We start from the raw sequence: 26,661 nt of genomic DNA on the forward strand, positions 1-26,661 counted from the left end.
AGCTGTAACTGATGCTGTAACCCACCCGACATCAGCTGATATTTCATCAGAACACTAACTGCTTCAGGGGTAAAAACCATCTAAGCTAAATACTTGTTAATTTTATTCATTTTTTTTTACCAAATGTGGTCTCACCAGAGACGTATACAGAGGCAGTATCACCTCCCCTTTCCTGAAAGCTATTCCTCTCCCTATTCACCCAAGCATCCTTCTGGTTTTTGCCATCACGTTATCTGTTTGGCCACTTTAAGAACATCAGATATGATTACTCCCAAATCCTGCTCTTGTTTTGGGCACAGAAAAATTTCACCCCTTGGGTTTTTGTAATCCAAACGCATGACCCTGCATTTTTTAGCATTAAATCTAAGCTACTAGACTCGAGAGCAGTGGTTCCCCCTCCCAGCCAGTCAAGTTCTCAGGATATCCACAATGAATATGCACAAGAAAAACTGGCATGCAGTGGAGGCAACGCATGCAAATCTCTCTCAGGTATATAGATATCTCGAAAACCCGACTGGCAGGGGGGTTCTCCAGGACAGATTTGGGAACTCCTGCTCTAGACCATTCTTCAGGCTTCACCAGATCACTCATGATTTTCTTACCTTCCAGAGTATCTGCCCTGTTTCAGAATTTGATATTCACAAAAAGGCAAACCTTTCCCAATAGTCCTTCTGCAAGACTGCTAAAGAAAATGTTACACAGAAGCAGACTAAGGAGCAATGCGTGAGGCACCACCAGTAATTCCTTTTTATCAGCGTGGATTCCATTCACCAGTAACCTTTCTGGCCTCCTGTTCAACCAGTTTCTAACCCAGTCAATCACTTTAGGGCCCATATCTAGGTGACATAAATAAACCATGCGCCCTATGTGGAAAATCAGTACAGTTTTATACTAAAGTTTAAGTATCCCTCGTTAAACTGTATGTTTCAGTGAATGTCTAAGTGAACAGAAGCTGAAACAACCTCTTCATTGTACAAAATTAAACACAAAAGTGACCAATCACCTTTCAAGTTGGGAATTAGAACCAAAATCTAGCGAGCTTTTTAGAATAATGAGAATCCCTTTAAAAGCTTACCACAGACCTAACTTTGGAGAAAGTAGTGACCATGCAGAAATCATCATCAGAAACTGATAAACAAAGGGGGAGGGTTTGTTTTTTTGCTTTTTTTTTTTTTTTTTTTTTTTTTTTTACAAACAAGGAGAGGCAATTTTTAGTAGTAGAACATCCTCTCATTCCTGTGTTGTATTGAATTCTTAAAGACCATAAACCTCTAATCAGACCACCTAGCAGACCCATTGTTTCTGGGAAAGAATCTGCGCTTAAACCACTGTCTGTACTTATTTATTGTTTTCTCAAGTATAAAGTTCCTCACATGAGATTTACATATTTATTTATTTATTTATTTAAGAGTTTTTATATACCGTCATTAAGTTAATCACCATCATAACGGTTTACAGAAAGGCACTTATATAAAAATGGGTCGTACATTACAAAGGCGGTGCCATTAATATTCGGTAACAAAAGGCAATTATTTGTGGTATTAAGTGTTTCATGGCAATGTGTCCTTAAGGTTGCCTGCAGTTAAAAAGGTTGAACTAATTCAGTAAGGAGCATTAAATTAGGCATTCGGTGCTTTATGCCGCATATCTTTGCTTGGTTTCCTGCATCATTTTTCTTTCTTGAAGGCTTGTATGTAAAGCCAGGTTTTGAGTTGTGTTTTGAAAAGTTTATGATTGCTCTGGAGTCTAAGGTCAAGGGGCATGGAGTTCCATAAAATGGGACCAGCAAGGGACAAAGCTCGCTCCCTCACTTGGGTAAGTCTTACAAGACACTGAGGATACCTTGAGGATATTTCTACAGATGAGGTGCTAGTCACAATGGACATAGTTCCACTGCATCCCCCATGATACATCATTAGCTACAATATCTTGACTAAAAGGAGAAATCCATAGTGTATATCTAACAAATCTGTGAATCAGTTAGCTTGAGTAGCGTTATTTAGTTATTTTATATTCAATCAGGAATATTAGCGCCCAACACACAGGATATCCATGAGGGTCATCCATGGCTCCCATTTTCACAATGTTGAAGAACAATTTATTTATACAGCGATGTGGTTTTCTCAAATCAAGGTTTGGTCATGATTCACAGAATATGTTTTCTTCATTTGGACTTCTTTAGACAAGAACTTACAATTTGCTATGAAGTTCTTGGATATTCTTATTAGGAAACAAGGAGAACATTTATCTATATCATGTCAGGAACCCATTGGGAAGAACGACTTATTCAGGTTTGAAAGTCACTATTGCTACTCACTAAAATCAGGGCTGTGAGCCAATTGGTTTTTTTTTTTAGAATGTGTCATTTATGTTTGGAAATATACAAATGTAGGCAACAGGCATGTTGTTTGATTGATGCACAGATTTCTGGAGCAAGTACATCCATGGTACGCAGTGAAAAAAGTATATTTAAGGGTTTTATATTCAGATTGCAACCAATAGCTATAATATAAATCAAAGATCAGCAGAAACATGTTTGTATATTACAATACATTAATAAATCAGCAGCAGTGGCATTTATGATTTGAAAGCATTAGGTATTTTATCTATGCTCAAAACGTTTTCTGAAATGCCACTCCTAGCATACTCCAGAGATCCTAATGTGGGAGATTTAGTAGTGAAATCTGCACTTACATTCAATAATCAACCACTACTATAGTTGTTCGACATCGTTCTTATCAGAAATGTGATTTGTGTTTACTAAATGTGGAGAGGCGGACATGGACACATATAATTATAAGATATCAAATCAAACAAAAAACAGCTACAGGCTGTACATCTACTTATGTAGTCCAAACAATTCAATGTCCGTGTTTTAAAATTTACACATGGTACACTAAACGAACTATTAGAGCTCTTTTAATAGAACATTGCAGCTGTCTTCAAATAAGAAAAATGAGGGCCCCAATGGTGCAGCACTGCACACAATACCATCTGAGTTTTGAAGATTTAACATGGGCGATTACTACTCATCTCTCCATGGTGGGGAAGGGGGGAGAGGAGGCGGAACAATCAGGAAGGTCATTTAAATCTTTGAGAACAATATTGGATATTTACATTACAATTGAACCTGATGGTCTGAACGAGTCAATAGATTGGTTACTAGATGACATCCTACTAATGAAAAGGAAGGACATGAAAGGTTCCACAATGTCTATCAAGTTCAAGAAAGTTTTATTGTAATTAGGCAAACAAATTAGGTTCAAAACGTCAGCATCAAGCCAAAATGTTTATATCAATTTGCTTGCCTAAGTACAAAAAAAAAAAAACAAAAACTTTCTTGAACTTGGACATTGTGGAACCTTTCATGTTCTTCTTTTGGTTATCCATCTTTGATGGTCAGACCCTCGCCTAGTACTATTATTTGCAGAATATCATTTAGTGCCATATTATTTTCAATGGTTCTCATCCCCAGCTTGAAAGGTGATTGGTGACTATTATAGATAAAATATAGTTATTAATAGGGATGTGCAATCATTTTTCCTGAATTAGGCAATTTCAACAAAATTGCTTAATTCGGAATGGTTTGGGAGAACCGAAGAAAGATTGAATTTTTTCCAAAAATTCAAGAAAAATTCATTTTTGGTTTAGTGCGCACTAACTCCCTGTTAGCACGCACTAACTCCCGTTAATGCGCACTAAACCGAAAATTGAGGCCCCCGGAAAAAAACCCCCGAACAGCTGAAAAATTGAAATTCCCGCGGGGGGGGCCCCGAAACGAAGCCAGACACAAAATTCAATCCCGAAGCACATCCTTAGTTATTAAAATGGCCATTGTCTATTTCACTCTACAAAGTGAAATGGGAGTTTTCCAGTCTTTTGCACCGAATGCCACATCTATGATTATCAGCTGATGAGAGGTTATACACATGTGTGCCCGGTACAAAGAGCTCCTGGCTCTCAGAGAATGAGTCCAATCTCTGGAAGCTAGAGTGGCAAACCTAGAAGAACTGAGGCAGCAGAGAAGTATATAGGGGAGACCTTTAGGGACATAGTAGACCAGTCCCAAATCCAGTCTGGCAGCCCTTGTGCTGCTTTGGAGAAGCAAGGTCATCTGGTCAGAAAGTATCACTTCCTGCCAACCAGGGTAAATCTGTAGCAAGGACCTACTCTCTAGCTGATGCATTATCCTCTCACACTAAGGATGAGTAAGTATCCAAGGGCTAGTGCCCAGGAGGGAAGGATTACGACGGCCATCATAGTTGATGATTCAATTATTAGGAATGTTGATAGCTGGGTAGCTAGTGCACATGAGGACCGTAACTGTCTGTAGTAGTAGTAGTAGTAACTTGCTTGCCTGGTTCAAAGGTGGTAGATCTCACGCATCATTTAGATAGGATTTTAGACAATCTGGGGGGGGGGGGGGAGCTATCTTTTGTTACATGTGGGCACCAATGACATATGAAGGTGTGGGAAGGAGGTTCTGGAAGCCCAGTTTAGGATTTTAGGTAGAAAGTTGAATTCCAGAACTTCTAGGGTAGCATTCTCTGAAATTCTCCCTGTTCCACGTACAGGACCCTAGAATCGGGCAGAGCTCTGGAACCTCAATATATAGATGAGATGATGGTGCAGGGATGAGGGCTTTAGTTTTGTTACGAACAGCGTAACATTTTGGGAAAGGATGGGCTCCACTTTAACCAGGGTGGAACCAGGGTGCTGGCACTAACCTTCAAGAAGGAGATAGAGCAGCTTTGAAACTAGAATATGGGAGAAAGAGACAGTCTCTCAGCAGCATGTGGTTCAGAGAGACGTATTTTCAAATGATACTAAAACAGAGGAGTTACGGCATCCCAAAAGAAGGGTTCCAATAAAAGCAAAAGTAGCCTTTATGCAAGATCCACCTAAGTTAGAAGATTCCCAAATGACTCTTGTGAACATAAGCATACTGGTAATACAAATATGCTAATACTAGAAGTCTAAGAAGTAAGATGGGAGAGTTAGAACGTATAGCCCTGAATGAAGAGGTAGACTTAATTAGCATCTCAGAGATCTGGTGGAAGGAAGATAACCAATGAGGCAGTGCAATACCAGGGTACAAATTATATCACAATGATAGGGTGAATCAACTTGGTGGTGGTGGTGAGAGGGGTGCTTTATTTTAGGGATGGCATCAAAGCCATCCTGCAGGAGACTATAGGCTAACCAATTTACTAAGGCAATCGGTTAGTCTATAAGGTGTCACCCACCTCTTGTCATTTTGCTACACTAAACTAATACGGCTAATCCTCTGAATATTTTCCCCTGCAAAAGATTAAATGCACAGTAGAATCTTCACTGTAAAACATATAGGGACAGACTTAAAAATCTAAACAAGTATACTCTAGAAGAAAAATGGGATACAAGCCACTTTCAATGGAAAAGAGGCTCTAGATGAAGGTCATGGGATGAGAGTGAAAATAGGTAGACTTGGGAATAATCTAAGGAAATAATTGTTTACAAAGAGGGTGGTGGATACATGGAAAGCATCTGAATTACAGTGGAGGTAATAGAAACAAGATCAATATCTGAATTCAAGAAAGCATAGGATCTCTTAAAGAATGGTAGAGATTGTAGAGATGAGCCGTATGGTCTTTCTGCCACCATGTTTCTGGTTTTCTATGGATATGGTCTGAAGATTTGTATCTATAGGGAGGAGGCTGGAAATTGCAGGTCAAATAGTCTGATTTTGTTGATGCAGAAAATGTATATTGATTCTTCTGAAGGAAAGGAGAGTAAGCATCTTGACTCCAGTGAATTATGAGATTCAAGACAGCACTGTTTTATCAGAGAGAGAGATCATATGAGGCAAAAATTGATTGATTTCTTGATATGAAAGAAAGTCAAGACAATGGCAGCAAGCAGCACATTCTAGTAGTTTGGAAGCAAAAGGGAAGAGGGAGATGGGACGATAAAAAAAAAAGAAGATCTAGAACAAGCGGTCATGATATGAGGCTCCAGGAAGAAGACTCAGGAGCAATGTCAGGAAATATTTTTTTCACGGGCAGGACTGTGTATGCATTTAATGTCCAATCAGAGAGGGCGGTAGAGGTTAAAACCAAAAAGACCTTGAAGGCAACATGGGATAAAAACAAGGATCCTTAGTTGCAAAAAAAAAAAAAGAGAAGAGATATCAAAAGAATTAATTAGCAGCTGGTTCTGTCTTGAAGGCTGGAAGAAATACAGTAATAACAAGAACTCGAAGTCTAAGCAGAAACACAGATGCTCACGTAGCCAGGTCTGTCTGGCAGGCTACATACTCCTCAGGGTGACTGGGTCAGTGCAGCGGGTTGTTCTGATTGGGAGTTGTCCAGAAAGACCACAGGGACAGGAGACTGGATGGTTTAGTAACAGCTGCATTAGCACTGGTAGCTGTTTGGATTTTTGGAGGACTTTGTAGTTGAAAATGGGAGGAGATGGGTAAAGGGAGTAAACTAAAAAGGGTATCTTGTAAGCTCTGCTACTCTGGAGAGTGAAGTACAATAGATGACGACAACATTAACCATCTTGAATAAGGAGTGATATTATGCTCTACGGCTGGCAGCAGATGGGATACATCCTTGCTAGTGTGAACAGGAATAACCTGGCAAACTGATGAATTAGTTGGCCTTTGTCTGCCAACATCTATTATGTTACTATGTAGCATCTACTACTGACTTAATTTAGATCAAATCTGAGCAATACCTACAGTGATTTTGTACCCTTCTAGATAGTCTAGAGTAGGGGTGGCGAACCCCAGTCTTTCAGGGCCACAAACTGGCCAGGTTTTCAGGATAACCACAATGAATATGCATGAGGTAGTTTTGCATACATTGGAGGCAGAGCATGCAGATCTATTTCATGTATATTCATTCTGGATATCCTGAAAACCTGGCCAGTTTGTGGCCCTCGAGGACCGGAGTTTGCCACCTGTGGTCTAGAGAATTCTTTCCCTCCCAAGTCAAATATAGTCACCAGTGCACGCCTTAGATTTTTTTCTATTTGTAGTCATAATGCTCCATTGTTATAGAATGTGAAATCCTATTTGCTAGACAGCAATCAGCAGAAAAGCGATTTAGAGATACTGCAGTTGCAGTGGACAGGAACAGGAAAATAATTAGCAGGACTTCTCAGGAAAAGATATGCACATTAAAATTGCAAATAAAATCTGAAGAAATACAGAAAATTATTTTTTGTGGATTTAACTCGAGCCGCTGCTATTTTCAAATTCAATCTATACTATCATCATTAACAGGAAAAAGAAATGCGACATGGAAAATACATCTTCCCATGAATGCCCTTAAAAGTTTGTAGCTTGAAGTGAAATACCTTTATTAACAGCAGCAGGCTTGACTGCCATTCTTCCAACAAGACATTCTTTCAACATGGATTCATAATTAACCCAACGGTGAACCTGTAGTGGATGAAACAGTTGACTTTATATAAACATCAAAATATTAAAATATATTTGGTAAACAGGAGTGACTAGAAACAATCACAGCTTTCCCATTAGGCTCAATAAATGGTTAATATTTTGCCAGACAGAATTTCTTTTCATTTAATATTTCAAATTACTAGCCACTAATGTGTAAATTCAATAGCAATTTTACCTCAGTACAAACTGATTTATTAAATACATCTCAGGTACAAACTCTCAGCACCTTCTATAGTATGCTGGAATATCACATTTACCTAGAAAGCAAAGGTCCACACTGCCATGACATCACAACTGATTTTCTATGACTTTATCCTACACTACTAAACTATTACATGCTTTAACATAAGCAACCACAACCACCACCGCCCCCTTTGCCCCCATTTACCTCCCACAAGTACCAATGAGAATATATGACAATATATTTGGAATAAATTCAGCCGCAACTTATTAATAAAATATAGTCACTTTAAAACAACTTGCACCTGCCCCACAACAAATCCTCCTCTGTAGTATCTTACTGCCTGCCTTGTATTTAGCAATGCAGCCTTAACTACTTTCCCTTTTGTGCTTCCTAAACTTATGTCATCACTGCTCCGGGGCCCCCACCATGCCTCCTAGCAAGGGTGCCACTGACCTGCATCTACAGGAGGTCATCCTCTGCCTCCTTTTGGATGGCCAATAGTCATGAGTGCTCCTCCTGCACAACCTCCCCCCTTCTAAACTTTGGCTCAGGTACTCCTGCCACAGGCAGGGGAGGGCCACGCACCTGCCTCATGCCATCTCACCTGCCCCCAAATTCTAATTTCTGAAGCTGAAATCTGCTAACTCATTTCAACACCACACTTCTTCCAATGCATTATTGAACAAGTCTTGTGTGTCTGACAGGTGTATGTTGTGCATTCTGTAAGCCCCCGGCATACCACGAGGCCCAGTCATGCAAGATCTGCCAGCTAATCAGCCAAGTTACCCATACATCAAATTTTACAATTTATTTTCTTATGTCTTCTTTTACATATCTTTAAATCTACCAACACTATATGAGACTATAGGATAGTTTTGCCATCTAATAACTCCACTAGTTCCAGTAGATCTTTTTTCATTACTGCAATCAGATCCCTACAAGATATAACTCCAAGGACATTCCCTCCCAAGTGAATGGCTATGGCTTCTGGGTACTGCTAATACTCTTGCTTTGTGCCTCATTGCAGGGCATACCTGTTCCCACTACATTTATTTTTAAAACATTTCTTACTTGCTTAAAATCAAATAGAACTGAAATTGAACAATACCAAAAAGGTATTAGAAATACAAATGTAACAGACACTACAGTTCCATTACCAGTAAGCCCTGGGAAAGTCCAAGTGGAGTTAGTGCAGTTATGGAGGAATAATTGGGGAGGATCCATTCAATGCAGCCCCTCCCTTTGAGGGTGCAGGAGTGGCTGTCTCTCTCTGTGAAGTTTATAAGCAGCTTTCTACAGAGAGCTTAGGGGGGCTGTATAGTTTGCCATTTTGGAGGAAGGTTGGAGGTTTTCTCTGAGTTGGATTTTGTGAGCTGCCTGGAGGCCTGGATTCCATCCTGCCTGGAACCCCTTGGGTTTAGTCGGGGACTCCACTTCTGTAACCTCCTCTATAGGTGCCAAGTGGCTGGCCCTGGGTCAGGTTTTGGGATTTTGAAGCTTTTGTCGAAAGAGCCTTGTGAGACACCTGAGCCTCTCCTGGACACAAGGCACGGGGAACCCTGTGTTTGAGGTGCCCAGGGAAAGGGAAGTCCTGCCCCTTATAGGTGGTGTCCCAAAGCAAGGAGAACTTCGATGTTCATATTTTTGGGGAAAGAATATTTTTGATTAAAAGACTGTGGAAGGAAACTTTTCTGCCCCATCTTCCTACCCAGAGGAACAATTAAGCTGCTGTTTCCAGGGGGATCTCATGCATCTGAGATCCACAAGGGACAAAGATTAAGAGAGAAAGGAAAATATCAAGGAAGAGAAAGAGAACTGCTAACTGTGGGTGAGTAAGAACAAGCTAAAATCTTTGCCCTGGGGAGAGAAAGAATTAGACTCTCTGTGCAGAGACTGTGTTTAAACCTTTTTGCACCAGTACTGGAGGGTTTTGTCCTGCCCACACAAGGATCCCCTGTCCTCTTAGGAACTTCACTTTTCCATGCCCTGGAGGGTGGATGTTTCCCTGGCCCTGGTATAAGAGATCCATGCACTGATAGAGGGAAAGACACTGTAATTCTAAAAGAAATTCTGTGGTGCTGAAGCTTAAGTTTTGTTGTGCCATACTTCACCGGTGTTTTCAATACTAACTATTTTAGTTTTGGGACACTAAATCAGTGACTCCAGAATGTTTCTCTTATGTTTTGGCAGCCCATGGGACAGGCCTATGGGCCACTGCACTCATCCAGACCCAGCGGGTCTCCCTTCTTTGCACAGCTGCCGACGACTAAGGAATGCTGAGGAGAGGTGCAGCAGGATAAATGCCGCAATCATGCTTCGCCTCCTCTGAGGCCTCCTACAGGCATGCGCATGCAGCGTGCTTAAATACTTAAAGGGCCTGCGGCAGGAAAACGCTTGCGGCGCCCTGGGATACCATCACATGCTTGGCCTATTTGAGGACTCCAGATCCACAGCTCTCTGCCTAAGCAACAGGTCTCCTGATGAGCCTTGCTCACCAGTGCTTGTTGCTTTGTTTCTGTACATTCTGCGTCCCGATGCCCCTGTGTTCCAACCCTGCCTTTGCCTCTTGCTTGGTTCTCGAGTCCTTGCCTTGTCCCTTGCCCTGCCTTTCCATTCCTCAATCTTGTATGACACAGTAACATAGTAATGATGGCAGAAAAGGACCAATCCATCCAATCTACACAGCAGGCTTCCCAGGGTAGTATCTTCCAAGCCATGCAAGTTACTGCCAATTTTCTCTTAAGGATAGCAGCTGCCACTCCATGAAGTTATCCCCAAGCCTTATGATAAACCATAAAAAATTTACTGCGCGCAACACTTTTACTGGGTTATGAGCCTTCTTGAAAATTCAGACAGTGCTGCTTGACATGATTTGCTTATGGACTTGGCTGTAGAAGCAGTCCTGTACTTTTTCCCTTATGCCTGCGTATCAGTTCCCCAGATCGTAAAAGTCAGGGCCCATGTTGGTTGTCATCTGAATCCAATTCCTCTTCCCCCGCCATCAAATTGGAGAATGATTATTGATTAAGGGTAGTAATTCTTTGCCTTCTGTTAAGGGTAGTAACTGCTGTACCATGCAGGTTATCCACATGCTTATCAGTTCCCCTGACCAAAAAAGTCAGTGACCTCGTTGATTGTTATCTTAATCTAATTTCCCTTTTCCCCCTGCCATTGAAGCAAAGAGCAATGTTGCAGTTGCATCAAAAGCATCAAGGTGATTTGGTTAAGGGTAGTAACTGCCACACCAGCAAATTACCCCCATGCACCCTTTTCATTATTTCCATCCTCTAGCCTTTAGAGATCCACAATGTTTACCTCACGCCTATTTGAATTCTTTGACTGTTTGTCTTCACCACCTCCTCCGGAAGAGCATTCCAGGTATCCACCACCCTCTCAGTGAAGAAATTTTTCCTGACATTGGTTGTGAGTTGTTCCCCCTTGGAGTTTCATTTCATGACTCCTAGTTCTATTGTTTCTTTTCCATTGGAAAAGATTTCAAGTTCGCACATCATTAAAACCTTTCAAGTATCTGAAGGTCTGCATCATATCTCCCCTGCACATCCTCTTGTCCAGGATATACATATTCAGATTGTTCAGCATCTCCTCATAAGTCTTCCAAAATTGACCCCACACCATTTTGGTCATCCTTCTCTGAGCTGCCTCCATCTGTCTCTATTCTTTTTGAGATACAGGCTACAGAACTGAACACAATACTCCAGGTGAAGCCTCACCAAGGACCAGTACAAAGGCATTAATACCTCCTTTTTCATACTGGTTATTTCTCTCTCTGTGCAGCCCAGCATTCTTCTGGCTTTAGCTATCACATTCTCACATGGATTTGCCGTCTTCAGATCACCAGACACTATTACCCCAAGATCCCTCTCTTGGTCTGTACACATCAGTTTTTCACCTCCTAACAAATACAGTTCTTTTGGATTACTGCATCCCAGATGCATGACTCTGCACTTCTTGGCATTGAATCTCAGCTGCCAAATCTTCGACCACTCTTCAAGCTTTCTTAAATCACTTTTCATTCTCTCTACTCCTTCAGGTGTGTCCACTCTGTTGCAGATCTTAGTACCATCTGCAAATAGACAAACTTTATCATCTATCCCTTCCGCAATGTCGCTTACAAAGATTGTTCTGTCTTGTCTTGACTCCTTCTCCTTCAGCTTGTGTTCATGAATTCTGGCCTCAGTTCTGAACTTTGACTCTCCGTGTCCGCTGCCTGCCCTGACCTCCACCCGGCCTTTGGACTCTTGTTCTTGCCTCCCCCTAGGGACCCACCCAAGACTCTGTCTTGGTGGGAGACTACACGATGCACTTTCGGACATTGGTTTCAGAGCTCCAATGGAGGGAGGACAGCCTGATCGCTCTCTTCCATCAAGGACTACCGTAACCCATAAAAGATGAGCTCGCCAGCCAGGACCTTGGACGGCCTCATTAGCTTGGCCATCAGGTTAGATCTGCAGTTCTGTGAATGGGCTAGATAGCAGGGCTTATCTTGTCACCCTCCCCAAAGGATCACCAGCCCACCATCCTCACCCTTTGGAAGAATCCATGCAAATCAACCGTTGCAGGCTCTTCCCTGAAGAGAAGCAGAGGAGAAGGCACTATAATCTCTGCCTCTATTTTATGGGCAGGGGCACTTCGCAACACCCTGTCCGGCCAAGTTAGGAAACACAAGGACCAGTATTTGTATTATCGTACTCACTGCTTACATATCAGGTACAAAAGAGTATTAGAAAGCATTGATTTTACACAAGGTGTTTCAAGATCTAACCCTTTTCATTTTAATTAGAGGATATAATTTGCATTATCATTTGATGCAACCTTCATTCCTCAGCCATCTTTAAATGTACATAATCGGGTCAATTTTAAAATCCTGGCGCACATGAAATATGGAGATACGCTCGTGGCCGGGCCAAGTGCATTTTTATAGCAGCCTGGCCACGCATGTATCTCTCCGTATGCATGGAAGTGCCAGGTCTTCGAAAAGGAGCAGGCCAGGGGCAGAGCTAGCCGGGACAGTGCCATTAGGCACTGTTCCGGTGAAGCGTGCGCCAGCCGGCCAACATGCACAATTTCCTTCAGCTCCTGAGCAGAAGTAAGTTATAAAACAAAAAATATTTTATTAGATAGATGGGGATTAGGGAAGTTCCTTCCCAGTCCGCTCCTTTATTGGAGCATGCGTTTTTTTATAAAATCCCCCCCTTGCACATACGAGTCGCCACCGGCGTGTGCATGTGTGCACAGGTATCATATTTTATAAGATACGCTGTCTTGATGCAATATGAATAAGTCAGTTATCATTTATGCGGCATGTTTATCTTCAAATGGAAATGAAGTAACATTTACAGGATGACCTCTCATTAAATTACTTCATTTAACATCATGTAATACTTCTATTTCTGTGTATATCATTGGTTTCCCTGTCTCATCGAACATTTGAGTTGCATAAGATGCTAGGGTTTGAGGTACGTCTCATAGTACATTGGTTATCTCAAAAACATGCAGTGACAAGTCTATAATTTGCTGTATTAGTGTTCAATGCTACTCCCCGAAGGGGAGGAGTAGTAATTGATAATACTCCATAGGCAGAGTTATCGATCCGTAGTGGGTAGGTTCCCCACAGAGTGACAGTCTGTATGGTATAGTGTGGGGAAGAGCACTCAAAGTAGGTTGGTGAATCCCTGGGCTGTTGGCTGATGACAGTGCCCCCAGGAGGATAACCTGAGAGGGACCATCGGCTAGGCTGGAGTATGGAGACAGACACAGATAGTTTCATTTATTAGACAGGTAGTAGAATCACCAGAGGTGGCAGTAGTGAGTTGATGTATCCGGCAGGGCTGAAGTCCCTCAGATATTGGAACTACGATCTCTGAGTTTGCTGAGCTGTAGAGACTATAGGTAGTGAGTAAACAGGGTATGCTGGATACATAACCAGTACAAGATGATACACTCACAATTGTAGATAACTGTAATGGCTTCTATGCAACAGAGAGTCTTCAGTATATTCAGGAACAGGAGCCGTAGGCAAGTACTGGTTCTTATATGCAGTCTGGAATAAGAACTCACAATATCTGTGTATGAAATGGCTTCTGGAATAGAAGAGAGTCTTTGAAGGGTTTTAGGAACATAGGCCCTCATGGAGCGAGTACCAGTTCCTATCTGCAATCTGAAAATATAACGCACGATCTCCGTACCTGCGATAACGTCTTAGACAGAGGAGAGTCTTCAGAGATTAGGAACATAGGCCTTCTTGGAGCGAGTACTGGTTCCTATCTGTAATAGAACTCACAGGGGCGGATTTTCAGAGCCCTGCTCGCGTAAATCCGTCCAAAACCGGGCGGATTTACGCGAGCAGGGCCCTGCGCGCCGGTGAGCCTATTTTACATAGGCTCACCGGCGCGCGCAGAACCCCGGGACTCGCGTAAGTCCCGGGGTTTTCGGAGTGGGCGTGTCGGGAGGCGTGTCGGGGGCGGGGCCGGAGCGCGCGGCGTTGCGGGGGCGTGTCGGCAGCGTTTTGGGGGCGGGTACGGGGGCGTGGCTACGGCCCGGGGGCGTGGCCGCGCCCTCCGTACCCGCCCCCAGGTCGCGGCCCGGCGCGCAGGAGGCCCGCTGGCGCGCGGGGATTTACGCCTCCCTCCGGGAGGCGTAAATCCCCCGACAAAGGTAGGATGGGGGGTTTAGACAGGGCGGGGCGGGTGGGTTAGGTAGGGGAAGGGAGGGGAAGGTGAGGGGAGGGCAAAGGAAAGTTCCCTTCTAGGCCGCTCCGATTTCGGAGCGGCCTAGGAGGGAACGGGGGTAGGCTGCGCGGCTCGGCGCGCGCAGGCTATACGAAATCGATAGCCTTGTGCGCGCCGATCCAGGATTTTAGCCGATACGCGCGTATCTACTAAAATCCAGCGTACTTTTGTTTGCGCCTGGAGCGCAAACAAAAGTAGGCTATTCGCGCTCGTCTGAAAATCTACCCCACAGTGTTTACGTCTGCGATCGCTTCCAGGTAGTAAGTCTTCTGAGCATACAGGAATGTAGGCCCTCGAGGAGCGAGTACCGGATCCCATCTTAGAACCTGAAATCAAGAAGAGAGAGCGGGGCCCCCGAGGAGCGGGTACCCCTAGGTAAATTCAAGGAGGCAGAGTAGCTTGGGCGAATTGTATCCAAGGGAGAGTGATTCGAGTCCTTGCTAACTCGATTCGTAATAGCAAACAAAGACTTTTTAAGTTGGAAGCAGATGACGTCACTATGGGGGGGGACGCTCCCGAGGTTCGCGCACTTGTCAGTACAAACTCTAGAGCACGCGCACGTGCCCTTACGTCATCAGGAACATGGCGGATCCGCAGCGTCAGGCCAGCCCAGAGTCTCTGAGAAAAAGCGGCAAGGAGACGCCGTGGCAGCAAGCTGTCCATCAGGCCCGGAAGGAGTCGCCACAGCGGTAAAAATGGTGGAGCGAGGGCAAGAAACAGGCCCTAACGCAACAATTAGACATACCAAAAGTGAGTGTCAGAGGTGGGAATCACAACTTGAAACTGCTGCAGTTTGAGCAGCACTAGATTTATAGATGGGGCACTACGACTCCTGGTAGATTAAATAAAGATTTATTTATTTATTTAGTTTATGTTTCACAGCAATACTGTAGGTATTTCTATCCCGAGGGCTTACAATCTAAGAAGTGAATTTTAAAAGCCTGGCACGTGCCAAAACTGGGAGATACTAGAGTATGTCTGGCCGGCATGTACCGAGCGGATTTTAAAAGCCACCCATATACACGTACAAGTGAGAAAGCCCAAAAAGGGGCAAGGAATGGGCGAGGTCTAGGCAGGGCAACAGCAGGACATGGGCATTCCAGGGCTTTAACATGAATTGTGTGCATGCTGGGGTCCCCTGCTGCTTAACTTTACTACTGGTATGGATGGTAAGTAAAAAAAAACAAAAAAAACTAGACTAGTCACAGGATTTTAAGGGTTAGGGCTAGCAAGGGGCAAAAGAGTGAAATAATCTAAGCGGGTTAGGAACTTTACCCTTCATTGCCTCAGGTACAAACAGGGAAGGTAACTGACACTGGGGCGCAGGCATACATGTACGCGCGATTACCATCTCATACCAGAAAACACCGCCATTTTATAACATACATGCGCATACATGTGTGTACAATTTTATATGGACACCTAAATGCCGCCTCTACCGCATAAGTGGAGGAATTTTACAAGGGTAAAGTGTCTTGCCTAAGGGATTGGATTTTGGGGTTTTTTGGAGGGTTGGGGGTTTTTTTGTTTTTTTAAGAAATTCAGCTTCTTTGTTATTTTTTTGTAAAATATTTTCCAGCATTTTGTGTGATGTATTGCTTGTGTTGCAACTTTGTGGCTTTTTATTGGTTATCTAGCCTTAGTTATTTTGCATATAAACAGATGTTTGGTGTAGCCATTTTGCACGTTTGGTAGAAGACCCTATCACACACAGTCCAATTCACAGTAAGATGTTTGTTTATATTAAAATATATTTTGGACAACCTGATTTTTATTTTTATTTATTTATTTTTTAAGCAGATATGAAACCCCTGATGAAGGTAGCCACTGCCGAAACACTGTTAGTGTCAGATCACACTGAGAGGAGAGGATCACCTTGCTGGTGGCTGAAAGGAATCGGTAAGTTTTTGCTTGGGACATTTCTTTTTTAAAAGTATTGGGGCAAATTTAACTATTTGGGAATATTATTTAGTGTGATTGTGTGTTTGTGCTTTTAATAGTCAGTAACGCAGCAAATAAACATAAGTTAGACTGTTTGTATTTTTAAATAGTCTATCAGTAAGGCAGTTAGTAAGCAGAAGTTAGTGCTTGTATATTTTAAAAAAGTAGCCAGAAGCGAGAAATAAGCTAGGAGCAGTGTATACCTAAGTAAAAAGGTTGAAAAGTTCAGTTCAGTTATGCACCAGGTTTTTAAAATTCACCTTTATTGTTTCAATTATATATTTATTTAAAAATTCTTGTAGATCACTTTACCGAAATTATCATTTTAATAAGTTAACAATACAACATATACATTAAAAATTTAGCATGTAACAAAATCACAAATACATTAAAAAAAAACAGAAAATAATTCAAAAACAGTATAGTGATATAAAAAACATCCATTAGAAAGGGGTTCCTGAAATAAGAAAGCTTTTAATTTTTTTACAGAAAATCTTAATATCTGAAATAAGTCATGGATCACAGAGCAATGTATTCCATAATATAGTACCAATTAGCGAGAATGCAGCCAGACACAAGGCTTTAAAAGAAGGCACAACCAGCAGAAGGTTGTCTAAACACCATAAGCATCAAAAAGGTTGGTATATCGAAATTTAATTAGCCAAGAAAGAATGGCCTTCCCTTTCATTTGAAAACAAGGACTAAAATTTTGAATTTAATTTGCTGATTTACTTGCAGCTTATGAAGTTGCAAAAGAATTGGTGTAATGTGGTCTCTCTTCTGGCAGTTCGTAACTAATCTGGCCGCAGCATTTTTAAGGAGCTGAATGCCTGCAGCCAATATTTGTTAAGTCCAAAGAGCAAAGACCTTCCATAACCAAATTAAGTTAAAATAAAAGCTTGTGGAGCTTCCGGCAATGATGTCAGAGTAGGAAGCATGCACCACTTGCTCCCTTGGATCCCTCAGAGAAATCCTACTACATCGCACAAGCTATTGCTTTTTGACTACATGGACAATTTTGTTTACCACTTAAAACGAAGACATGTCCACATGCCCGAAAAGAACTGAGATGGAGAAAATGGGGCCTACCACAGATGAAAGAAATGGCGTCTGAACCCACGACAATTTCAGAAAGCCTAAATTAAGCCATAATTAGAGATCTAACAAAGGCAGTATCAGCAGCAGTCACGGATCAACTCAAAAAGCTACAAACATCGGTTGATGATCTCAAGGAAAAATTTGATTCCCATAGCACCTTAATATCAGAGGTGAACGAAAAGGTAATGGTGCTTGAGGTTCGTTTTGAAACTATCGGCCGTATAGTGGCTAATTTAACTGCTCAAAATAAAAACTTTGCTGAAAAGCTCGACAAATTAGAAAACAGGAGCCGTAGAAATAATTTACATATTGTGGGAGTCTCTGAACATTACAAATGAATGGCCTTCTGAATTTTTGCAAAGTATGACTACTGGGTGCATTAGGTGTGAGCATATAAGAAAGATTTTAGTGAAGTGCGCACATCAGCTAGTTGGGTCAACCAAGTGGTAAACCACGCCAAATTGTGAAATTTCTGAACTTTACAGACAAAGAATGGATTCTAGCCACTTTTCAGAAGAGCAAACTATTGTATAACAATAAGATCATCTTAATTTTCCCAGATTTTTCCTCAAAAATAATGGCGGCCAGGAGGGAGCTCACTCCATTGTACAACATGGGTACTAAATTTTCACTATAGTTCCCAGCTCGTTTCAAAGTATATCAAAAAGGAGAGTCTAAAGTTATTTGTTCAGACAAAGAGGCACAGACTTTATAGCACAGCTGGAAGAGTGAGAGAAAATTAATTCTGGCCAAGCAGAATGCCTGCTGTTACTACATGTGCTGGGGAATAAAAGCTCTTTTGTTTTTTCTCTTCTCCATTTTTATCTATAGTAAAATGTCTTTCTTGTTGGGATAAAGAACTATACATAGCACTTCGATGCGGTTAATTTATCTATGTTCTTACCATCAATTATACAGTTAACCTCAAAGAATGTGTAGACACAGAGGAGCTGACTTTCATAATAGAGCTGGGAGAATGAAAGAAACTCGACTGAAACCAAAAAGAGTTCTGGCTACCTTTTGAGTTGAATGTGAATAGGGAATTGAAAGAACTTGTTTTATTTTCTTGCTTTTCCCTGAAGTAAAGCATTTCTAATGTTGGGATTGTGAATTTTTGGCAGTACTTGGAGGGCGCAGACAATTTCATCTGCATCATCAATGCAGGCAGCATGCTGGCGATATTTGAGTTTGGTTTCTAAGAAAGCATTATTTTAGTTAAGCTGCTGTTTTTGGTCTATATTGTGCTCCTGCAACAAAAATAATTTGGGTTTGAGTTCTTCATTTGTGAATTTTGAATAGTTCTTCAAGGTATATGGAAGGTCTCCAGGATTGACTAGGGAAAGAGCAGTAAATGCTGAAAAAGGAATAATCTTGATGCTGACAGTCATTGTTCCTCTACGACCAGGGAGATGGCCTATATAGGATGGGACTATGGAGCAAGGACCTTTGTGGTTAATGGTGTGAATGTGATTGTATGTTGATGATTGGAGAAAATAATGCAGGAGCGGATTTTTTATACAGTACCTGTTATTGTTTTTCACAGAGATTTGATGGGTGTGAGTTTCTCATGGTGGGGGACCTAGCTGGGGGGTCTCACATTGAGATTTCTCATCATACATTGAGAAAATGTCATGGTAATAATAAATCTTAGATCCCTGAATGTAGATGGTCTGCACTCACCTATAAAACACAAAAAGAAGTTCTAACGGAATTGAAGAAATTCAAAATGGATGTAGCTTTTCTTCAAGAAACTCACTTGATTCAGAACATGATAAGATGCACAGGGATTGGATTGGTCACTGAAGAAAATAGGAAAAAGCATAAGCATTGTCAAGTTAAGTGTAAAACATTGATAAGGCAGGAGAAGAGAGAATTTGAAATGAAGTTGGCCGTAGAGGCAAAAACTCATAATAAAAACTTTTTAAAATATATCCGAAGCAAGAAACCTGTGAGAGAGTCTGTTGGACCTTTAGATGACCGAGGGGTTAAAGGGCCCTTGGGGAAGATAAGGCTATAACAGAAAGACTAAATGAATTCTTTGCTTCCGTATTTACTAATGAGGAGATACCAGTTCCAGAGATGGTTATCAAGGGTGATGAGTCAGATGAACTGAATCAAATCACTGTGAACCTGGAAGATGTAGTAGGCCAGATTGACAAACTAAAGAGTAGCAAATCACCTGGACTGGATAGTATGCATCCTAGGGTACTAATGGAACTCAAAAATGACATTTCTGATCTATTAATTAAAATTTGTGACCTACCATTAAAATCGCCCATTGTACCTGAAGACTGGAGGGTGGCCAATGTTTAATAAACATGTGGATAAAGGTGAACAGGTAGATGTAGTGTATTTTGATTCTCAGAAGGCATTTGACAAAGTTGATCATGAGAGGCTTCTAAGAAAACTAAAAAGTCATGGGATAGGAGGCGATGACCTTTCATGGATTACAAACTGGTTAAAAGACAGGAAACAGAGAGTAGGATTAAATGGTCAATTTTATCAGTGGAAAAAGGTAAACAGTGGAGTGCTTCAGGGATCTGTACTTGGACCGGTGCTTTTCAATATATTTATAAATTATCTGGAAAGGAATACGATGAGTGAGGTTATCAAATGTGCGAATGATACAAAATTATTCAGAGTAGTTAAATCACAAGCGGATTGTGATACATGACAGGAGGACCTTGCAAGACTGGAAGATTGGGCATCCAAATGGCAGATGAAATTTAATGTGGACAAGTGCCAGTTGTTGCATATAGGGAAAAATAAACCTTGCTGTAGTTACACAATGTTAGGTTCCATATTAGGAGCTACCACCCAGGAAAAAGATCTAGGCATCATAGTGGATAATACTTTGAAATCGTCGGCTCAGTGTGCTTCAGCAGTCAAAAAACCAAACAGAATGTTAGGAATTATTAGGAAGGGAATGGTTAATAAAATGGAAAATGACATAATGCCTCTGTATCTCTCCATGGTGAAACCGCACCTTGTATACTGTGTACAATTCTGGTCGCCTCATCTCAAAAAAAGATATAGTTATGATGGACAAGATACAGAGAAGGCAACCAAAATGATAAAGGGGATGGAACAGTTCCCCTATGAGGAGAGGCTGAAGATGTTAGGGCTGTTCAGCTTGGAGAAGAGAGATGGCTGAGGGGGCTATGATAGAGGTCTTTAAAATCATGAGAGGTCTTGCATGAGTAGATTTAAATCGGTTATTTACACTTTCGGATAATAGAAGGACTACTGGGCACTCCACGAAGTTAGCAAGTAGCACATTTAAGACTAATCAGAGAAAATTCTTTTTCACTCAATGCACAATTAAACTCTGGAATTTGTTGCCAGAGGATGTGGTTAGTGCAGTTAGTGTAGCTGGGTTTAAAAAAGGTTTGGATAAGTTCTTGAAGGAGAAGTCCATTAACTGCTATTAATCAAGTTGACTAGGGAATGGCCTCTGCTATTACTGGCATCAGTAGCATGGGATCTTCTTAGTGTTTGGGTACTTGCCAAGTTCTTGTAGCCTGGTTTGGCCTCTTTTGGAATTAGGATGCTGGGCTTGATGGACCCTTGGTCTTACTCAGCATGGCAATTTCTTATGTTCTTATTCATCTAGGCAGAGGGGGTTTGCAATATTAATTAACAAAAGTTTGTCTTTTATCTTTGGGCATCAATTTACAGATGAGAATGGGCATTATATAACATTGTTCCTGAAACATTATACAATATAAAGGTAATGCTGGTGAATGTGTATGCACCCAATAAATTCTTTCACAGTTGTTTTGCTACTTTAGTAGCCAAATTTATAAACTGGAAGGATTATGTTTGTATTATTGGGGGAGATTTCAATATTACGGATAACCCCTTAAAGGACTGTAAGCCTGCTAAACAACCCAGGAAAAGCAAAAAGGATACTAGGATTGGCTTTCTTTCTAGGGAATAGGATTGGTAGATTCTTGGCATTTAATACTCATGCAAAACTTGGATTATTCCTTTTACTCTCATGTTCATCATGGCTATTCCAGGCTGGATTACTTTTTGATTACAGAAAGATGGTTTGATAAAATTGAACACAGTGATATACAAGAAGTACCCTATTCAGATTATGCCATGTTACTTACTTTAGAATTTGCAGATACTAAAATTGGCAAAGTGGGATGGAGATTTTCATCTAGGTTATATTATGATAATACTTTTAAAAGATTCCTCATCAACAAATGGAAGGAATATTGTTTAGAGAATGTCACACCTGATAAAAATGCATTGACATATTGGAATGCTGCTAAAGCGGTATTGAGTGGGCATATTATTTCTTATTGTGCTGGAAAAAAAAATTGCAGACTAATAAAATATTTTTCCTCAACAAACAATTGGCAGCACTAAAAAGAATCCATGTCACAGATCTAACTGTGGAAAATAAGCAACGTTTAGCAGCGGTGAAGAAGGAACTAAATGCAATTTTAGATAGCAAGACAAAAATGAATTTAAACTTTTTCAATGGTGCAACAAATCTGGAAAGCTGTTAGCAAATTTACTGAAAGCATCCAAACACAGATTATTACTAAATCAAAGAGCAACCATGGGGGTACTCTGATTATAGACACGGAAGGAATAATGAAGGAATTTATATCTTTTTTTGAACAATTATACAGTAAGGGGTAGATTTTCAAAGGGTTACGAGCGTGATATACACACGTAACCCCCAAAAACCTACCCCTGCACGCGCCGAGCCTATTTTGCATAGGCAGCGTGCGCAAGCCCCGGGACGCGCGTATGTCCCGGGGTGAGCCCGAGTCCTCCGGCACATTGGCTGTGCCAGTGGCTGGCGCGCGCAAGTTACGCCTCCCAAAGGTGGGGGGGGGGAATTAAAAAAAGCCATCGGGGCTCCCCTTGGGCTCAGTACGCACAAGTGTGCACCCCCTTGCGTGCGCCGACCCTGGATTTTATAACATGCGCGCAGCAGCGCACACATGTTATAAAATCGGGTGTACATTTGTCGCGCCAGGTAGTGCGCACAAATGTACCCCGCACACATAAGAAGAAAAACCTGCCCCTAAGGATTTTGTAAACATACTGATCAAGCTCAATTTTTTCAAAAATATGTAACTTCCTAAATGATGATGCAAGAAGGGCTTTAGACACCTTTATTCACAAACAATAAATTTTGGAAGTTATTAAATCTTTGAAGGTGGGCAAGACCTCCGGCCCTGACAAGTTCGGACCTGAATTTTACAAAATATGAAGGCACTATTGTAGTTACTCCACTAAAAGAAAATATTTTCTCTGGCACGGGATCGGGGTACTCTCGAAACAGGGCATAATTTGGCCACAATAATATTATTGCCAAAACCAGGCAAAGACTCATTGCTTCCTGAATTGTACCGCCCAATTTCCCTTCTCAACCAAGATACCAAAATATTAGCAACAGTTTTGGCTAATAGACTGAACAGATTGATTCAAGAATTGGTGGGTTCTGATCAAACAGGATTTGTTAAAAATAGTAGTTCAACCACCAATAGCTTAAAAGCAGTATTAACATTGCAGGGTGCCTATCCTAATACACCCAATGGCAAAAGCTTTTGACCTTGTTGACTAGTCTTACTTATGATATATGTTTTTTAAAAATGTGTTTTTTCTGAAATTTTTATAAGCTGGGTAAGACTGCTTTATGAAGCAGCAACAGTTCAAATTCAAGTTAATGGCATGTTATCCTCCTCATTTCCAATACAGCAGGGCACCAGACAGGGTTGTCCCCTCTCCCCTTTACTATATGTGCTGTCTCTAGAACAGTTAGCTACAAAATTATGAGAGATGCAGGAGTTTAGGGGTATCAATTTGGGAAACCAGGAATTAAAGCTCAGTTTATTTGCTGATGCCGTGGGCCCCTCATTTCAATTTGTTTTGTTTATTTTTGCTATTGCCAATGTGCAAGAGGGAACTGGCAACCTACAAGATAGCTACCGTGGAACTCCTTGGAGCCATTACTGCTCCTACCTCACTGCCACAATCAGCTGGGTGCTATTGCCAATCCCTATAAGTTGAGATGCAGTTCTCTTAAAGCTGGTGTGGCCACAGTTCCACCGGTCCTCTGAACCTTTCACAGCTCCGTTATCACTGGCACAGTCTGCACTCCTGCTGCCACGGCTTTATTAGTACCTATCTCAGTCCTCTAAAGGCTGTCAATGCCTTTCAAGGCCTGCTGTGGCTTTCCTAAAGCCTCCTCCATGCTTGAAAGATTACCACAGCCCCTTAAAAGGCTGCTGCGGCTGGCACTATACTCGGCTACTGTCCCTCCCTCCCTGAAGAGAGTGATTCACAACTTACCCTCTTGCAGAACATAGACATTAGCGCTGAATTCTGTAATAATTCTTATTACTTCTTTATCCTCTTTTCTTTTTTAAACTTTATGCCACCTCAGCACAAGCACAAACAGGCCGATACAGTACAGTGCACTCCACTGTAATAGCGCGTCGAAAACATGCGTCCAACCCCCCCGAAACGAATAGCACCCGCAACATGCAAATGCATGTTAATGGCCCTATTAGTTATTCCCACACAATTCAGTAAGTAAAATGTGCAGTCAAGCTGCACATTTTACTTTCAGAAATTAGCGCCTACCCAAAGGTAGGCATTAATTTCTCTCGGCGCCAGGAAAGTGTACCGAAAAGCAGTAAAAACTGCTTTTCTGTACACCCTCTGGTGTATCATGGTGATATTAAGTCGGAGGTCCCAAAAGTTAAAAATAATTTAAAATTCAAAAAAAAAAAATAATAATAATCGGCCCACGGCTTGAAAACCGGACGCTCAATTTTGCCGGCGTCCGATTTCCGAGCCCGTGGCTGTCAGCGGGTTTGAGAACCGACGGCTGTCAAACTTGCTGACAGCCGCCGCTCCTGTCAAAAAAAGAGGCGCTAGGGTGTCCCTAGCGCCTCTTTTTATCGTGGGTCCTAATTGCTCACACAGGAGAGTGGCGCGGGCACTCGCCCGCTCTCCCGCAATTTTTACTGTATCAGCCTGTAAGACGGATAGAAAAAGGAGCGAGGAAGGAAAAGAGAGAGAGAGAAAGTCCAGCCCCCTACCCTACAACTCACCCTGGATCCCAAATCCTCTGGAATAGAGGAAAGGGAACCCCCTACAAGGGCCACTCAACCAAACTCCTAAGTGTTTTTTCATCTCTCTGGGAGCTTCCACTAGAGGAATTAGCACCTAGAAACTGTTGCCCTAGAAGCTAGCAGGCTCAACTAAGCCAAGCTGACAGGGCCCTGAAAGCTGACTAGAGACCTGTCCTCGCCAATGCGCAAGTGCTGGAGACAGAAACTATTGGCAACTGCCCAAGGCCACACCTTCCTTATAGCTGGATGTAACCAGGAAGAAAAAGAAGGCATGTCCTCGGTCTTCGGCAGCTGTGGAGGAGGAGGAAATTCCTATGAGAAAGGACTGGTCCAGAAGAAAGACAGGGAAATTTCCTTTTGATGTATTTACCTATTGTATTTGTTTAAATGGAGACCCTAAGTTCTTCAATCATGCTCGGAGCTCTCTAGTTGGAAAAGCATGAAATAACTGACGATGAGGATTTACATGGAATTTAAATTAAGACCGTTGGCAGAATAGTAAGCGAAAGACTGAAGCATTTTCAACTAGGGTCCCAATGATTAGTTACAAAGGCTCTCAGAAAATGAGCACCTAGCTTGTCTGCAATTGCTTTAAAATTATGGAGCTACATCGCTGCTAAATTATCTCAATGAGAAGGAAAGTCGGCAAATCAACTGATAAGCAGAAGCCATTGCATGGGCTTTTTAGACAACCATGCAAACAGAACGTCTGACAACAAATCCGTTACCAGCATTTTACCTGATCGAAAAGATCTGTACCATCTGCTCCTGCTGCCTTCAACAGCTCATCTTCCCCTCCAGGATGATACTCCATGTATGGCGTGACGTTATACACAAGTCCTGTATTCAAAAACATCAAAAATTTAAAGATTAAGTCTCAAACTGTTTCTGATAAGAAAAGACTCAGAAAAGAAATCCACTTACGGTAGGTTACATTTTGTAAAGTCATGAGAAGGTTTTTAGATAAATTTTGTTACAGGATGGTAAATCCATACAAACTTGGCAAAGTACTGTATTCATGTTCAATGACAAGTCTTTTTTCTCAGTTTATAAAAGTTGGCACTACCTAAATCTATTAAAATCATTAGACTCGATCAACACATTCCCATGAATTCAGAAACTTCAAGATACAGGCATCTGTTGAGTGAAACTTTAAAAAGCACCTGCATTTTACAAGCAATAAAATTAACTCTCCAACTCAGTACTTAGGACTCATCTGAATCATAACCACAAGCTAAGTTAGAGCCTAAAGTTCCGCAAGGAAACCTGAATACTATTTGTTGCTAACTAGCTCACTCAGAAGCATTCTCAAGAGCAAATTTTTGCTCTATATGACCTCCTCATTGTCACGGAGTGTGAGCCCTTCAGCTGTAATGAGATTGACGCTGCCTGGCTGACGAACCAGCTGGGTCCCCACCCACAGTAGGCAGACTCACTCGGACTGGGACAGAAGCTGGGCTTCACCTGTACCAGCCTCTTCTCTCACAGGCTGAGCCTTTGGGTTTAGAGGCCAGCAGAACTTAGGCAAGAGTCCCATGGACAGCAGACAGGTGGCGTCAATAACCAGGCCAAGGTCAGGGCAGGCGGAGGTCAAGAGGCATCTGTATCCAAAGCAGGGGTCAGGGTCACTTGCAGGAGACAAGGCGAGGAGCAGGGCTGGATTTGCAATACGCATTGCAGGCAGCTAAGTACAGCAGAGGGAGCTGTGAAGGGAAGGATAAATAGTCCGGGCAGGCTGATGTCATCAGAAGGCGCTGTGGTTTGGTTCCTGCCGCAGTGCCTTTATTAGTGGGAGTTGTTCGTGCATCAGGTTCATGGTGGCATCCTGCCACAGCAATGATGGAGAGCCCAGAGGTGGATGAGTGAGGCTGACCACGGGACGCCCCGCAGTCAGTTCAGTGTAACATTCATTTATTTATTTACAAAACAAAACTTATAACCCGCCATCTTTCCAGACCCCTGTTCATGCTATTTGATTTATAGCAACTCTTCTAAACCCAGAGTGGACTACAAGATAAAAAGAATAATAAAACTATAAGACAGAAAGCACAACACGTAAAATGAAACATTATAGCCAATTGGTTATGAATAAAACAAAATCTAACCAAGTAGCCACACAGCCAGAGAATC

General features: G+C 41.9%; 1 protein-coding gene across 3 annotated transcripts in view; it reads right to left on the reverse strand.

The window, feature by feature from the left end:
* Positions 1-26,661, reverse strand: part of LOC115087855 (cytochrome b5 reductase 4) — a 248,272-nt gene that overhangs the window by 181,764 nt on the left and 39,847 nt on the right. For all 3 annotated transcript variants that reach the window (XR_003855634.1, XM_029595499.1, XM_029595498.1), the window contains exons 3-4: positions 25,271-25,371; positions 7,345-7,429 (exon numbers count right to left, since the gene is read on the reverse strand). Coding sequence is in view for 2 of the 3 variants with exons in the window: in XM_029595499.1 (XP_029451359.1) it covers positions 7,345-7,429; positions 25,271-25,371 (186 nt within the window). In the remaining variant the exon portion in view is untranslated. The remainder of the gene's footprint in view (positions 1-7,344; positions 7,430-25,270; positions 25,372-26,661) is intronic.

Source organism: Rhinatrema bivittatum, chromosome 3, assembly GCF_901001135.1.
Source record: "Rhinatrema bivittatum chromosome 3, aRhiBiv1.1, whole genome shotgun sequence".
Classification (NCBI taxonomy): Eukaryota; Metazoa; Chordata; class Amphibia; order Gymnophiona; family Rhinatrematidae; genus Rhinatrema; species Rhinatrema bivittatum.